This window comes from Ascaphus truei, chromosome 2 (assembly GCF_040206685.1).
Source record: "Ascaphus truei isolate aAscTru1 chromosome 2, aAscTru1.hap1, whole genome shotgun sequence".
In the NCBI taxonomy this organism is placed as follows: Eukaryota; Metazoa; Chordata; class Amphibia; order Anura; family Ascaphidae; genus Ascaphus; species Ascaphus truei.
Window position 1 is genome coordinate 402,216,543 of NC_134484.1, and position 15,370 is coordinate 402,231,912.

At 45.7% G+C, this 15,370-nt stretch overlaps 1 protein-coding gene across 2 annotated transcripts in view; it reads left to right on the plus strand.

Annotated features, from left to right (window-relative positions):
- Positions 1-15,370, plus strand: part of CALCR (calcitonin receptor) — a 379,531-nt gene that overhangs the window by 235,691 nt on the left and 128,470 nt on the right. For both annotated transcript variants that reach the window (XM_075587337.1, XM_075587336.1), the window contains one exon: positions 2,624-2,715. In XM_075587337.1, the coding sequence (XP_075443452.1) occupies positions 2,624-2,715 (92 nt within the window). The remainder of the gene's footprint in view (positions 1-2,623; positions 2,716-15,370) is intronic.

Below are 15,370 nucleotides of genomic sequence, written 5' to 3' on the forward strand. Positions count from 1 at the left end.
ACTGCCTGAGAAATGACCCAACTCTAGCCACAAGTAATTTCTAGTGGGCCAAATCCTATAAATATTGTTTAATGTTGTATGAAGTAATGACAGGTTATTCATAATTCATGTTTTAAATCTCAGCAATGGGCAAAATATATTCACAATAGTTGCAGTCAAGTAAACCAAAATCCACCCATTATTGCTGCAATAAAAATAGTGTTGTCTGTTTTCACTACAGAAACTCTATTACATATTTCTACTTTGTGTTCAATTATTTGACACTCCAGTACTTTCAACAGAGGCTTTATTATTTCTATTTGTAGTACACTTTCCCCCACACCCAGGAAGATATCGCGGCTACTGTGTGTGTGGTGCGTTACCTGTGGCTCACAGGAGGTCTGAGTCTCCGCTGCTGGGAGCCTGGGGTGTTTCTGATCCATCTGATACCAGTGCTTCCACCTGTGCGGGATCCTAACAGTGTTGGTTAACCCCGTCACAGGACAATGTACCCAGTAACACACCAGAATATTGTATAGCAATATTTACTAAGTACAAACTGAATGCACACATATAATACACAACCACGCCATTTAAGGCATATAGCGATAATCCCGCACAGTACTAGCACGTGCTTGGGTGCAGGGGCACCAATGTCCTAGTGTCCGGCCCACAGTAGGCACTCCAACCCCAAGTGTGTGTGACAGCGCTGCCCAAACTAACGTGTGTAGAGTTGGTGCACTTGGTGATACCTGCCGGGTACTCCAGCACCTGGTAGCACTGACTGTAGACAAGGAGCCATCTTGCCCTATGCCGTCATCGACAGCGACGAGTCCGCCTTCACGTGGGGTGGTGTCTAGCAGGAGTGTCCCACCGTTACAGTCTCTCTCTGTGCGTTGTGATCTGGTCCCAGACCACCTGATGCCAGTTTGTAGCCATGTCCTGGCTGTGTCCCTCACGCTTATGCTACAGGGGCAGTGTCCCTATCTACTGGGCCTGTCCCTGCAGCAACCACAAGCTCAAGGGGGAGTCGGTGCCTAGCTGGGGCCGAAGAGGGTCTCTGGCCTAGTGCATGGGTTACAGACACCCTGCACACACACCCTACCCTCTTCTTGTCCCAGCTCCGACTGGCGTGGTCTCCCCAATGCGCCAAATGTATCTATGTGGAAGCAGGAGGATCCGGCCGCACGATTAGCTGCTATGTGTCACCTGATCCTGCAGCACTACCACCTTCTGGGGCTGTAGTTCCCCTGCGGAGTTATTCTTAACATTTAATGGCCGCCGCACTTGCTTCTGCACATGCGCCCGCACATCCAAGATGGCAGCACCCTGCATAGGGGAGCCATCGGGAGCCTTCGGCGACTCGGTCGCCGCTCCATACCTCCTGCCTTGCTCCTGCAGCCTCCCAGCTGCAACAGAGATAAGAAGAGCCAGCAGGGACCCAAGGGGGAACCTGGCCACATATTTTTAAAATATTTTTTGACCCTTGCAGTCAAAGTATGAAATTAGATAATTTCCTGTTTAGTAAATGTAAGTGCTACATGAACTTTGTAGTACAATCTGCTTACCACTTCTGAGCAGGAAGAAAGGAAACCAATTCATAACGCAATGTTTCACATAATTGGCTGTATAGTGCCAATCAACAGCTGCAATTGCCATGTGTTTTTGCACATGTAAATCATTATAGAACTCATGGCATTATTTTGTAGGAATTAGAAATGTTTCAAGAATAAAAGTAGACTATTTAAATAGATTGCCTGTATTGATATTGGAAAAATATTATGGTTCCGCCTGAAGGACATCATATGTTGGTCAAACTAGTTTCTATTCTGGAATTTAGATTAAGTAAAATATGTGTAACAGGTGTCCCCCCACACTCTGGGAGATGTAATTTTTACCCCGTGTTCTTGTGCTGCTCACCTGCTAGGCTTACAGGATACTGAGTGTCCGCCAGTGTTAGTTGGGGACTAACAGGACAGGCTTTAGGGATCTTCCCAGCTCTTCACTCAGTGTTGCAGCGCCTCCATTCCCACAGGGCCTATAGGGATAGGTGCAGTCCCCTGTGGAAAACACTCACACTCTCCCTGAAGAAACTGCAGACTCAGGCAGGAGTATAAAAAAAGGGATGGCTCTTTATTCTTTATAGTACAGCATACCAGCATGTACACTACTTTCTCTCTCTCTGGTCCCTGGAATCAACCCAAGGAGCTTGAGGCCCCAAAGGTCTATCCTTAGCTCCCATATCCATTGGTGGAACATGGGGAAGCTGTTCCCACTCCCCTGAGGGAGGTTATCTCCCCAGCACTGCACTACATTTTGGTCTGCAGACCCTTTTGTACCCAGGGGGAGGTCCTAGATCTGAGCCTCTGATAGGACAGTACACAGGCCTTAGCCCCCCACCACCCCTGTCACTAAAGGGAGTTGTTTACTACTGCAGCAGCAAGGGCATAGATTTAACCCTAACAATGCCTGTGCTGGTACCAGGGTTTATGTGTTAGGTAGAGGGCAGATTAGTAGTGAAGAGGATACATGGCTACACAAGTTATTCTCTCACCAGCAAGTAATTGACGTTTAGAAGATACTGTAGTTGGACCTTTAAGAAATATTTTGTTAAATCATCTCATCATATCTTTTTTTCTCCTAGATGGCCATCATACTGTACTACATGGCAATAGTAGGGCATGCCTTATCTATTGTTTCATTGTTGATTTCCCTTGGAATTTTCTTCTATTTCAAGTAAGTGCCACCTGCATTCACAATTCAGATTTTCCTTGATATTCACAGATACAGACTAATCATAAGAAGTAAATGTAGAATAGTGATTTGAAAAATGGTGGTATTGGTTTACTTGTCATTGTAAGTTGTATCTTCTTAAGTTTCATGGTTCCATACTCAAAACAGAGTTATATTTGTTAACACAAGACTATTTAAACATTCGCTATGCTTCATATATAGTGCTAAAAAAAGTATAACTATAACTTGTGGATATTGAATTTTTATCTTGTATTTTATAAAGTATATAGCAAACTTTCTGTGTATGTGGTGCGTAACCTGCGGCTCACAAAAGGGCAGAGCCTCCGCTGCAGGGAGACTGGGGTGTGTCTGATCCGTCTGGTGATAGCGCCTCCATCTGCATGGGATCCTACCATGTGGGATAACCCTGTGACAGGACCCAATAAAGTAACACACACTGATAAGAATAACAGTTTACAATGAGCATAATAAAATGAACCCCCATGTCCCCACCAACTAGGCCTTGCAGGGCCTTAACCTCACAGTGTCCTCCAACCAATGTCCATATCTGATGATATGTCCCCACAGTACTGAGTTGCTCCTGGGCACCTAACATCCACGGTGTCCACAGGAATTAGCCCACCCAAATGTGTGTGACAGCGCTGCCCACAAGAACTGATAGTATTATAGTTGGTAAACTTGTACCTGCCCAGGTGCTCCTACACCCGGATATGGCCAGAAGATAAAAGAAAGGGATCTGCTGATCCAGCGACGACGTCAGCGAAGCCTCCGCCTCTACGTGGGGTGGTATCCTGCGTGGATGGTCCACCGTGAAGAAAGTCTCTCTCTGTGTGTTGATCTGGTCCCAGATCACCTGATGTCAGAATGCAGCCATGTCCTGGCTGTGTCCCTCGCGCTTGTACTACAGGGGCAGTGTCCCTAACTACTGGACCTGTCCCTGCAGCAGCCACAATTTAGGAGGGGGAGTCGGGGCCTAGCTGGGGCCTAAAGGGGTCTCTGGCCTAGTGCAGGGGTCACCGACACCCTGCACAAACACCCTATCCTCTTCTTGTCCCAGCTCCAACTGGTGTGGCTTGCAGCGTGCCAAGTGTATCTATCTCCTGCAGGGGGAAGGCTGCAGCCCTATTGGCTGTAGTGTGTCATGTGTAGCAATCTGTAGATACACGAAATCCAGGGGGAGCATAAAGGAGAAACACACAACTGAATCAACTGAATTTACGATTTACGTTTTCATATAATTCACGAAGAATTGATTATCTTGATTTACAATTGTACATTGATTTGGACTGTCATATACAGTCTGATTTATTTAGGAAACCTAATTCAAGGAATGCATTTCTAAAGCCAGATAGTGGACATCCGAAGTCTCTACTTAGAGGCATTCCAAAAGCACAATTCTTGAGGTTTAAACGTATATGTTCAAATATGGACAATTTTGTACTTCAATCTAAAGAACTAGCCTCAAGATTCTGCCAAAGAGGAGACAGGGAGACTGACATACAGAGGGCATTTGAAAATGCACATCATACTCCACGTGATAATCTTTTAAGCATGCAAAGCAAAATTAGAGACAGTAAACAGAAGGTACCATTATGTTTTATTACACAACATAACCGACAGGCTAATGCAATTCGCACCATTGTTTCTAAACATTGGAACATTCTAAACCTTGATACTAAATTAAAACCATCTATTCAAAATGTACCTAAATTTGTATTTAGAAAAGCAAGGACACTATCGAATTATGTGTCACCCAGTTTATTTGTTTCACCTTCGATTAAAACTAAAGGCTTTGTAGCACCTCTAGGTTTCTACAAATGTGGTTATTGCAAAATGTGTACATATGCAACATCTATAAAAATCAAATTGAAAAGTTTTATAACATGTAATACGCAATATGTCATTTATATGTTAACGTGTGGGTGTGGAAAGAACTACATCGGGAGAACTACGGTATATGTCCATTAAAAATATGTATAATGGAACATATTAGGTCTATAAAAAACAAAGACCTAAGATTTCCAGTAGCAAGACATTTCACTGATTGCCCAATGGGCAAATTAAATCTACTTACTGTGACGATTTGGGGGATTCCTTCCCCTTCTTTTCCCTCTGTCCCATCTTCTGCCAATCCCTCTACCCTTCCTCACTCCTGTCCTGTTCCGTCTACCTCTCTCCCAGTACCTCAGCGCATACCCCGCAGGTCTCACGTGCCCGCGCGGTCCCCGAGCCCCTGCAGTGACGCTCCCCACTCCCTGACACCCTATATGCCTGCGGCCAGTACCTCACCTTCCCTGATGGCCCCGTCCGCTCCTCTGCCTTCCTCCAGCAGGATGCCCGCGGCGCGGGGCTCCGCGCGCCTGGTGACACGGCCTGTGCGCGCGCTCCCTCAGCTCGCAGAGGGCACGCGCACACGCTCCTCCTCTGGGCTCTGTCGCCCCTCTGTTCCCTCCTCTCAGTCCCTGCGGGCCATCTCCCTGTCACAGCCTGTGCACGCGCACCCTCAATTTACAGAGAGCGCGCGCACATGCTCCTCTTATTTGGCCGGTCACGTTCCTGACTCCTCCTCCCAATCCCTACAGGCCATTCCCCTGACTGCCCCTTCTGTCTCCTCCTCTTCTCTCCCTGACCTATCTCTGTTGTCTCCCACTTCTCTCTCTGCTCCTCCCCTCTCTCCTATTGGTGTGTCTCCCTTTATAATCCCTGTCTGTCCTCTTCTTCCTCGTTCTGCATAGTTCCTGTTTCCCTGTGTGTGCTGACCTATGCTGTGCTCCCTCTGTGTCCCTGCTGTATCCTGCTCCGGTGTTTACTTTGGATTTCCCTGGCTTTTGACCCCTGCTTGTCCTGGACCACTCTGCTCTCTGTACCCCTTTGAACCTTGCTACGAACTCTACCACGCTTACCTCTGGCTTCCTTGGACCTGGCTTTGTACCCTCACGACTCTACCCTCTGGACCCCTGGACATTGGCACACGGACACGACTATTCTTATGCTTAATCCAACGATGTTGCAAGTATCATTAATAACTCTCTCTACAGACCCAGCAATGCTATACCACACTCCGGGCTTGCTCCCACTGCTGTGGGTGTGTGGTGTAATACTGTTCCCACCTCAGTGCTGGGGTCTTGCCAGGTCTGTGGGCATACAGGCGTGACATTATGCAGAGCGCCACAAACGCAGACCCCCCTGAGGTGGGTACCGGTATCACCATAGAAATTTCCTTAGAGGCCTTGCAATTTGTTAGTAATCAGTTATCTACCATCTCCCAGCAATTGGCCAAGTTCTCCCCTCAGGAGACCCCCATGGCTCGCACGCCACCAATGGCCACATCCTACGCCAACCCTGAGCCCCGGATTCCCTCTCCGAGTCGCTACAATGGGGACCCCCTTGCCTGCCGCGGTTTCTTAAACCAATGTGAGGTGCAGTTTGAGAAGTCCCCCTCCCTGTCTCCCACTGGTCATGCTAAAGTAGCATATGTCTACGCCTTGCTTACCGGAGACGCCCTCGCCTGGGCCTCCCCCCTATGGGAGCGCAAAAGTGAACTAACGCAAGATTACTCTCTCTTTAGACGCGAGTTTCAACTTGTATTTGATACTCCTGTATTTGATACTCCTGCACGGTGCGAGACAGCCGCCTTCTCTCTTTTTCACATTTCTCAGGCCCGAAGATCAGCCGCCAAATACGCCATCGAGTTCCTTACGCTGGCCGCCGAAGTCCAATGGACTGATGAGGCACTGGCCGCCGCGTACTGGCATGGACTCTCAGATACGTTGAAAGACGACCTAGCTACTTATGCCCGGCCTTCCTCCATGGAGGAGTTGATTACCCTGAGCATACGCATGGATCAACGTACTCAGGAGCGGCAGCACAAAAGGCACTGTTCTCACTTTCCTTCTGTTGTTTCTCACAGGTCGCCTACAATACCTCTCCTGGCACTGGAGTCTCCGGAACCGATGCAGTCGGCAGTCAGCAACTTCGGGCCATGGAGAGAGCACGGCGTCGCCTGAATAGACTGCTTCTACTGTGCTTCTCCGGAACATCGTCTCCAGAATTGTCCCCTGAAGCCAGGAAATGGGCACACCCAAGTAAAGGTAGAGGGGCTTCTACTGGGTACTGTCTCGCCTTGCCCCTCTCCTCCTGAAGTTCTCCCAAACAAGTTTCTGCTTCCTGCCACGTTGGAGGGTCCGAACCTTTTCCTGAAGGTTGAAGCTTTCGTCGATTCAGGATCTGGTGGTAACTTCCTGGACCAGAAGTTCGCGTCGGAGAATCACATCCCCATGGTCAGAAGGAAGACCCCCACTGACCTTGAGGCCATCGACGGCAGGCCACTCCAGCCGGCGTTTATTATTTGGGAATCTATTCCTCTTACTTTAACCTTGGCTGATGGTCATAAGGAGGTAATCATCTTTGATATTTTTCAATCTCCTACGGTGCAAATTATTTTAGGATTGCCTTGGCTTCAACTCCACAATCCGCGCATTGACTGGACCGGTACTCTTCCTCTCCAGTGGCCTTCGTCCGCAGACGTCGTTCCTGTGGAGTCTTCTGTTGCGGTGCTTGCCGGCCTGGATTCCGTTTCTTCCAATCTATTGACCCTGCCTATCGTGTATCATGAGTACCTGGATGTGTTCAACAAGGTACAAGCGGAGATTCTTCCTCCCCATCGTCCATACGATTGTCCTATCGATTCATTCCTGGGACCATCATGCCGAAGTCTAAGTCATATCCACTCTCCGTCCCGGAGACCGAGGCCATGACGTCCTACATTCAGGAAAACTTGGAGAAGGGATTCATCCGCAACTCTACCTCCCCTGCCGGGGCTGGCTTCTTCTTTGTGAAGAAGAAGGATGTATCGCTCAGGCCGTGCATTGACTTCCGCGGACTCAATAAAATCACGGTGAAGAACCGGTATCCTCTTCCGCTTATCTCAGAACTGTTCGATCGTCTCCAGGGGGCCTCTATCTTCTCAAAGCTCGACTTAAGAGGTGCCTATAATCTCATTCGTATAAGGGAGGGGGACGAGTGGAAAACTGCATTTAACACACGTTCTGGACATTATGAATATCTTGTTATGCCCTTTGGTTTATGTAACGCTCCTGCCGTCTTTCAAGAGTTTATGAACGACATATTCCACGATGTATTGGGAACATTTGTCATAGTCTACCTAGACAACATTCTAATTTTTTCTAAAAATCTGGAGGAACACATTTCACATACCAAAATAGTGCTTTCTAGACTCCATTCTAATCGCCTATATGCCAAGATGGAGAAGTGTTTGTTCCACCAGTCCTCTACTGCTTTCTTAGGCTATATCATCTCCAGCCAAGGCTTCTCCATGGATCCAGAGAAACTGAAAGCTGTTCTCGATTGGCCGCTGCCGAATTATCTTAAGGCTGTGCAGCGTTTTCTCGGCTTTGCCAACTATTACAGGAAATTCATCAAAAAAATGTCTTCTATTGCTCTTCCCATCACCGCACTGACCAAGAAGGGCGCCGATATCTCTTCCTGGTCTCCTGAGGCTATTATTGCCTTTGAGGTTCTCAAGAAGGCTTTCGTTTCTACACCCATCCTTCGTCATCCGGATACCTCCCTCCCCTTCACTTTGGATGTCGACGCCTCAGACGTAGGAGCCGGCGCAGTCCTTTCCCAGAGGACTTCTCTCCAAGAGAAACTTCACCCCTGTGGTTTTTTTTCACGGAAATTTTCATCTGCCGAAAGGAATTATGATGTTGGTAATCGTGAACTTTTGGCCATAAAACTGGCTCTTCAAGAATGGAGACACCTTTTGGAGGGTTCCAAAGAACCAGTTGCTATTCTCACTGACCACAAAAATGTGTTATATATTGAGGGGGCTCGTCGTCTGGGATCCCGCCAAGCTCGCTGATCACTCTTCTTTTCCCGCTTTAACTACACCATCTCATATATCCCTGGTACCAAAAATGTCAAAGTGGACGCTCTCTCTCATCAGTTCGCCACCAAAACCAAAGCTAATGAAACCACGGAGCCTATTCTTCCTGCCAAATGTATAATTTCTGCTAACAACTTCGATGTGTTGGACGAGATCAACAAAGCTCAAGCTCACATTCCCAGCAGGTTCAGGGTACCAGAAGGATGCCTATACGCAGCTCCACGCTTTCGCCATAAAGTTTTACTTTGGGGTCATTCTTCTAGAGCAGTTGGTCATCCAGGCTTCAAATGGACGGCAGACTTCATTAAATGGACTTTTTGGTGGCCAAAGATGAACCAAGACATTCTCCACTTTACCACTGCCTGTCCTGTACGTGCCCAGAGTAAGACACTCCATCACAAACCTTCTGGACTTCTCTTGCCTCTCCCCATTCCGGAACAACCCTGGAAACATATTTCAATGGATTTCATTGTTGAACTGCCCATTTACAAAGGGATGAACACCATTCTGGTCATAGTAGACAGGTTCTCTAAACAAGCACACTTTATTCCCCTCAAGGATCATCCTAACTCGGCCACGTTGTCTGATGTCTTCTCCAAAGAAATATCCAGGTTGCATGGCGTACCCTTTTCTATTGTCTACGACCATGGATCACAGTTCATCTCGAAATTCTGGCGGGCATTTTCCCAAAGACTCGGTATCTCTCTTTTGTTCTCCGGTTACCATCCTCAAACCAATGGTCAAACAGAAAGGATGAACCAAACCCTTGAACAATATCTAAGATGTTTCATATCGGACTCACAAGACAACTGGGTGGACCTTTTGCCATGGGCCAAATTTGCTATAAATTCTCTTAAAAACGAGTCTACTCAGGACTCTCCCTTTTTCATCAACTTCGGTTTCCACCCCAGTAGCCTTCCTCTCTCGCCCTCCCCTTCAGGCATTCCTGCGGCCGACTCTCATGTTGTCAGTCTCCAAGAATCTTGGAAAAGGATCTTCAAGACTTTACAATTTGCGGTTGCCAAACAAAAGACCAAGGCAGATCGTCATCGTCAACCTGGGCCTTCCTTCAAACCGGGGCGACCGGCTGTGGTTATCCTCAAAAAATATTAGGCTGAAAATACCATCGCCTAAACTATCTCCTAGATTCCTAGGTCCATTCAAAATTTTGGAGAAAATTAATCCTGTGGCTTACCGTCTCGACCTACCTCCTACTATGAAGATTCCGTCCGTGTTCCACGCTTCCCTTCTTAAACCTTTTGTACCTAGTTCTCATTTTCCTGTCCCCTCTCGGAAACCCGATCCAGTCTCCACCCTAGGACAACAAGAGTATGAAGTCCAATCACTTATCAATTCCCGCTGGTCCAAGAACAAACTCCAATTCCTGGTCCACTGGAAGGGCTATGGCCCAGAAGAACGTTCCTGGGTACCTGCAGTCACATCCATGCCCCAAGACTTCTCCTTCAATTCCACCAAAAATTTCCTCTCAAGCTGTGGTTGAATCGCTCAGAGATCGATCCTGAAGGGGGGGATACTGTGACGATTTCCCTCTGTCCCATCTCCTGCCTATCCCTCTACCCTTCCTCACTCCTGTCCTGTTCCATCTACCTCTCTCCCTCTACCTCAGCGCATACCCCGCAGGTCTCGCGCACCCGTGCGGTCCCCGAGCCCCGCAGTGACGCTCCCCGCTCAATGACACCCAATATGCCCGCGGCCAGTACCTCACCTTCCCTGGCGGCCCGTCCGCTCTTCTGCCTTCCTCCAGCGGGATGCCTGCGGCGTGGCACTCCGCGCGCCTGGTGACGCAGCCTGTGCGCATGCTCCCTCAGCTCGCAGAGGGCGCACGCATACGCTCCTCCTCTGGGCTCTGTCGCCCCTCTGCTCCCTCCTCTCAGTCCCTGCGGGCCATCTCCCTGTCACAGCCTGTGCGCACGCACCCTCTACTTACAGAGGGCGCACACACGCTCCTCTTATTTGGCCGGTCACATTCCTGACTCCTCCCAATCCCTACAGGCCATTCCCCTGACTGCCCCTTCTGTCTCCTCTTCTCTCCCACACCTATCTCTGTTGTCTCCCACTTCTCTCTCTGCTCCTCCCCTCTCTCCTATTGGTGTGTCTCCCTTTATTACCCCTGTCTGTCCTCTTCTTCCTCGCTCTGCATAGTTCCTGTTTCCCTGTGTGTGCTGACCTATGCTGTGCTCCCTCTGTGTCCCTGTTGTATCCTGCTCCTGTGTTTACTTTGGATTTCCCTGGCTTTTGACCCTGCTTGTCCTGGACCACTCTGCTCTCTGTACCCATTTGAACCTTGCTACGAACTCTACCACGCTTACCTCTGGCTTCCTTGGACCTGGCTTTGTACCCTGACAACTCTACCCTCTGGACCCCTGGACATTGGCACACGGACACGACTATTCTTACGCTTACTCCAACAGACGTTGCAAGTATCATTAACAACTCTCTCTACAGGCCCAGCAACGCTACCACAATTCGGGCTTGCTCCCACTGCTGTGGGTGTGTGGTGTAATACCGTTCCCACCTCAGTGCTGGGGTCTTGCCAGGTCTGCGGGCATACAGGCGTGACACTTACATTCAGTGGAATTGAATATGTTCCTCCCCTAATTAGACAGGGGGACCGCCTGAATATTTTAAATCAAAAAGAAATGTTCTGGATTTTCTCAATGGATAGTTTGATCCCCAACGGCATGAACGTTGATTGGGAGATAAAACATTTACTCTAGTATTTTAGTACCTCTTGATCAAAGTTCTCCCCACACCCCTAGTGTTATAACTTGGCTACTATTGATTGTTGCTGTATTCTTGGCTATAGTTACTTGTTGCAATTCCTTCAACCTTTCATTTGGAAATGTTCATTCGATTGAGACACCTACTTCTGAATAATGTTATCTTGATTACTTAATAATCCTTTAAGTTATAGTTTATTTATATTTGATGAATTTGAAGTATTTCAACCTTTCAAGTATTTTAATACTTTATGTTTTCTTAGATTGGTTCGAATTCTATATCAGGTTTCGAATAACATCAAGTTTAATCATTATAGGAATAACTATTGTATAAAATTTGTGATCTTTAGAGATGTTTGTTTATATATTTCTTAACATCATGTATTTACATCTCTTATAATTTATACAGGGTACTCTATGTTTGATTATTCTTGTTTATATGATTGATTCATCTTATGCTTCATATTGATGATCATTACTTTGCAAAAATGATAATGATTTTTTAGCATGTATTATTCTTTGTTAACATTGTGTTGTTGGATTAATCCACTTGAACATATCAATGAGCTGATTATATCTGTATATTGATTACTAATTAATGACAACAGCTGATATCAGTGTTATCGTTACAATTCATGTTTGATATGTATAATGTATATAAAGGTTCTCTCTCTCTCTCTATATATATATATATATACAATCTAATTAATTACAATTCTTTACTCAATTAAGTAGATTTGGATTATAATCTGTATATATATTTCACAATATTTTTCAATCTGTTCATATATATATATATACATATATTTTTTTAATTATTTTTTCATATATACTTATTTAGATCCTCCTAGCATTTACTTGATTTTAGCATTGTGTAAGATGTATGTTTTCTTTTTTATACATCTACATTTTCCTTTTTACACACTTAATTTTTAATTTTCTATTATATATTACTTTTGGTTGTGGATAGGCATATAATAAATAGTGATCTTATTATTTTTTGCTCCTTCCACCACATAGTGTGTGTATATATATATATATATATATATATATATATATATATATATATATATATATAGAATATATATATTCTTTATCTTTGATTTCACCTCATTTGGGTAACCAATGCGCATGTGTGTAGTAGTTTGTGACCCGATCCAGACTGGTATGCATCCACCGATACTGTGGGCTGCCTCTGACTCACCTGTTGGACCATATGGAGAGTGGTGTGATGTCATGTCCGGTTCGGGTCTTCACTTAAGGCAATGTTTGTTGAGTAACAGTACTCTTTGACAAAGCCCCACAGGGGTGAAACGCGTTAGAGCGCACAGGGGGGGTCTCTCCCTCTTTTTTGCTCATGGTTTAAAGGCATTTTTAGCGCAGTCCAGCCTCATCATTTTTGCTAGCAGTGCCCACTGATCTACTCCTTTCACTGAGAGGTCTTTGTTCACTAGTATTACATTTTATAATAAAAATGTTTGATCTCTGGTGAGATTTGCGCAGGGAGATGTGGCTCTCTCTCTCTGCAGCAGAAGGAAATCACCGGGTGAGCCTTTTTCAGAGAGGCAATCATAACGTCGCCGGCTACTCGCCAGTTTTGCAACTTTTGCTATCACAGGTATTCTGGGCTTTATGCATATTGTGATAGCAACACTGTCACAAATGGCAATTTAAACTGGACGGCGATTTTTTTCCCGGCGCTTAGTGCACAGGCCCCTATATTTAATCTACAGAATGTATCCCCTAAATTAATTAATTCCCGCTCCTTTAGTGTGTGTCAAATAGAGCAAACCTTTTTTTTTCCAAGTTTAAAAAATCAGATACCTGTAGCGAAAGTTGTTTTAAACGATGTTGCGCTGATTAAAAGATAAATCCTAATAACATTTGTTAAGCCTCCCTTGTTTACTCTGACTGCAAAGACAATAACTCTCTGCTGTTTTGTGCAAGAGACTTTTCATTGAACTTGCCAAGTTTTCCAGCTGGGAGATTTATATTGGGATGGGTAGAAATATTTGAAGAAAGGCAGATTTGGATAGCACAAAAAGGAGTACTGAATAGTCAAGATTTATGGTGAATGGGACCCAGGGGTATGACGAGAGTCTCTCGATTTAATTGCAAATACTGTTGGCATTGGTGTTTCTCCACGTAATGACTGTTTCTTTTTTTAATGGACTATTTATAAGTAACTATTTATTTCTCCAATTATGCCCCAGTTTTGCATGTAAATGGCCAGTCCCCCTATACAGTGTGTGTATGTGTATGTGTGTGTGTGTGTGTGTATATATATATAGACATATATATATATATGAAAAAGAACAAAGCACACGACTCTCATAGCGTAAGAAAAGTACTTATATTGTGACAATAATAAAGTGTAAATTATTGCACGTACAAGAAGGATTAATCATGTAAGTAGGGCATGTTTAGGGTACATGTGACTAGAAAAAGGATGGTGTGATTAGCGCTAAAAAATATATTACAGTGCAGTGCAATTATTACAACAAGTGGTTAATACAATAATAATGTAAGGCTGCCAGGGAAACTAACCCAAACACAGTTAGTGATAGACAAAAGAAACAATACAGGCCGGCGCCTTAAAGTCCAAATGGGAGAGTATAGAGTTCAAATTGGTGAATTGGGGTGTCCAGCAAATGTTGCTTTGATCCAGTTGTCAACAGGTTCCTCAGCATCAGGATTAGTTTAAATCATGCAGGGGAGACAAAAGGACAAGATCATAGTGTGACACTGTATAACTATACCAATATACACACACATATAGACAGACTGACATACATACACAAGACAACACTAAACAAAGACAATTAAGCTGACTAATATTATAAATGATTTAATGAACACAATAAAATGAATAGCAGCTGTCTAGTGACGAGGAGGTCTGGGATCCGGTGTGTAAAAACCGGAATCCTACTTACAGCAAGTCACCAGAATAAATGCAGGTGGGGATGGTATAAATGTCCAGCAGGTGATGTTGGGGGACGTGTGCCACGTGTAGCCCTCAGGAGTTTCCTATGCTGTCGGCTGGTAATGGAGGCACTTCCTCCTCTCCTCGTGGAGTCCTCCAACCACGCCCGGAAGTGCGTCACAGCGGGCGGGACAATCTACCAGATCTTACTGCCGATTGCACCTCCTATAGCCTGCAACTCTGGAAACTGTTTGGAAGGTCTGCTCCTCACACAGTACAGCTGTGGAATGCTTCTCAATAGCCCAACGCGTTTCGTGCGCGTGCGCACTTCTTCAGGCTTTAGGAGGTGCAATCGGCAGTAAGATCTGGTAGATTGTCCCGCCCGCTGTGACGCACTTCCGGGCGTGGTTGGAGGACTCCACGAGGAGAGGAGGAAGTGCCTCCATTACCAGCCGACAGCATAGGAAACTCCTGAGGGCTACACGTGGCACACGTCCCCCAACATCACCTGCTGGACATTTATACCATCCCCACCTGCATTTATTCTGGTGACTTGCTGTAAGTAGGATTCCGTTTTTTACACACCGGATCCCAGACCACCTCGTCACTAGACAGCTGCTATTCATTTTATTGTGTTCATTAAATCATTTATAATATTAGTCAGCTTAATTGTCTTTGTTTAGTGTTGTCTTGTGTATGTATGTCAGTCTGTCTATATGTGTGTGTATATTGGTATAGTTATACAGTGTCACACTATGATCTTGTCCTTTTGTCTCCCCTGCATGATTTAAACTAATCCTGATGCTGAGGAACCTGTTGACAACTGGATCAAAGCAACATTTGCTGGACACCCCAATTCACCAATTTGAACTCTATACTCTCCCATTTGGACTTTAAGGCGCCGGTCTGTATTGTTTCTTATGTTTAGGGTACATGTTACCACTCTGGAAGATGGGGACTTGCTTCGTGGGACTCCTTCAGCATACACTGCTCCTGATCCAGTATACTAAATAGCAGCAGGGGTAGCCAAACAACGCTAGCAAGTATTGTTCGTAACACAGTACC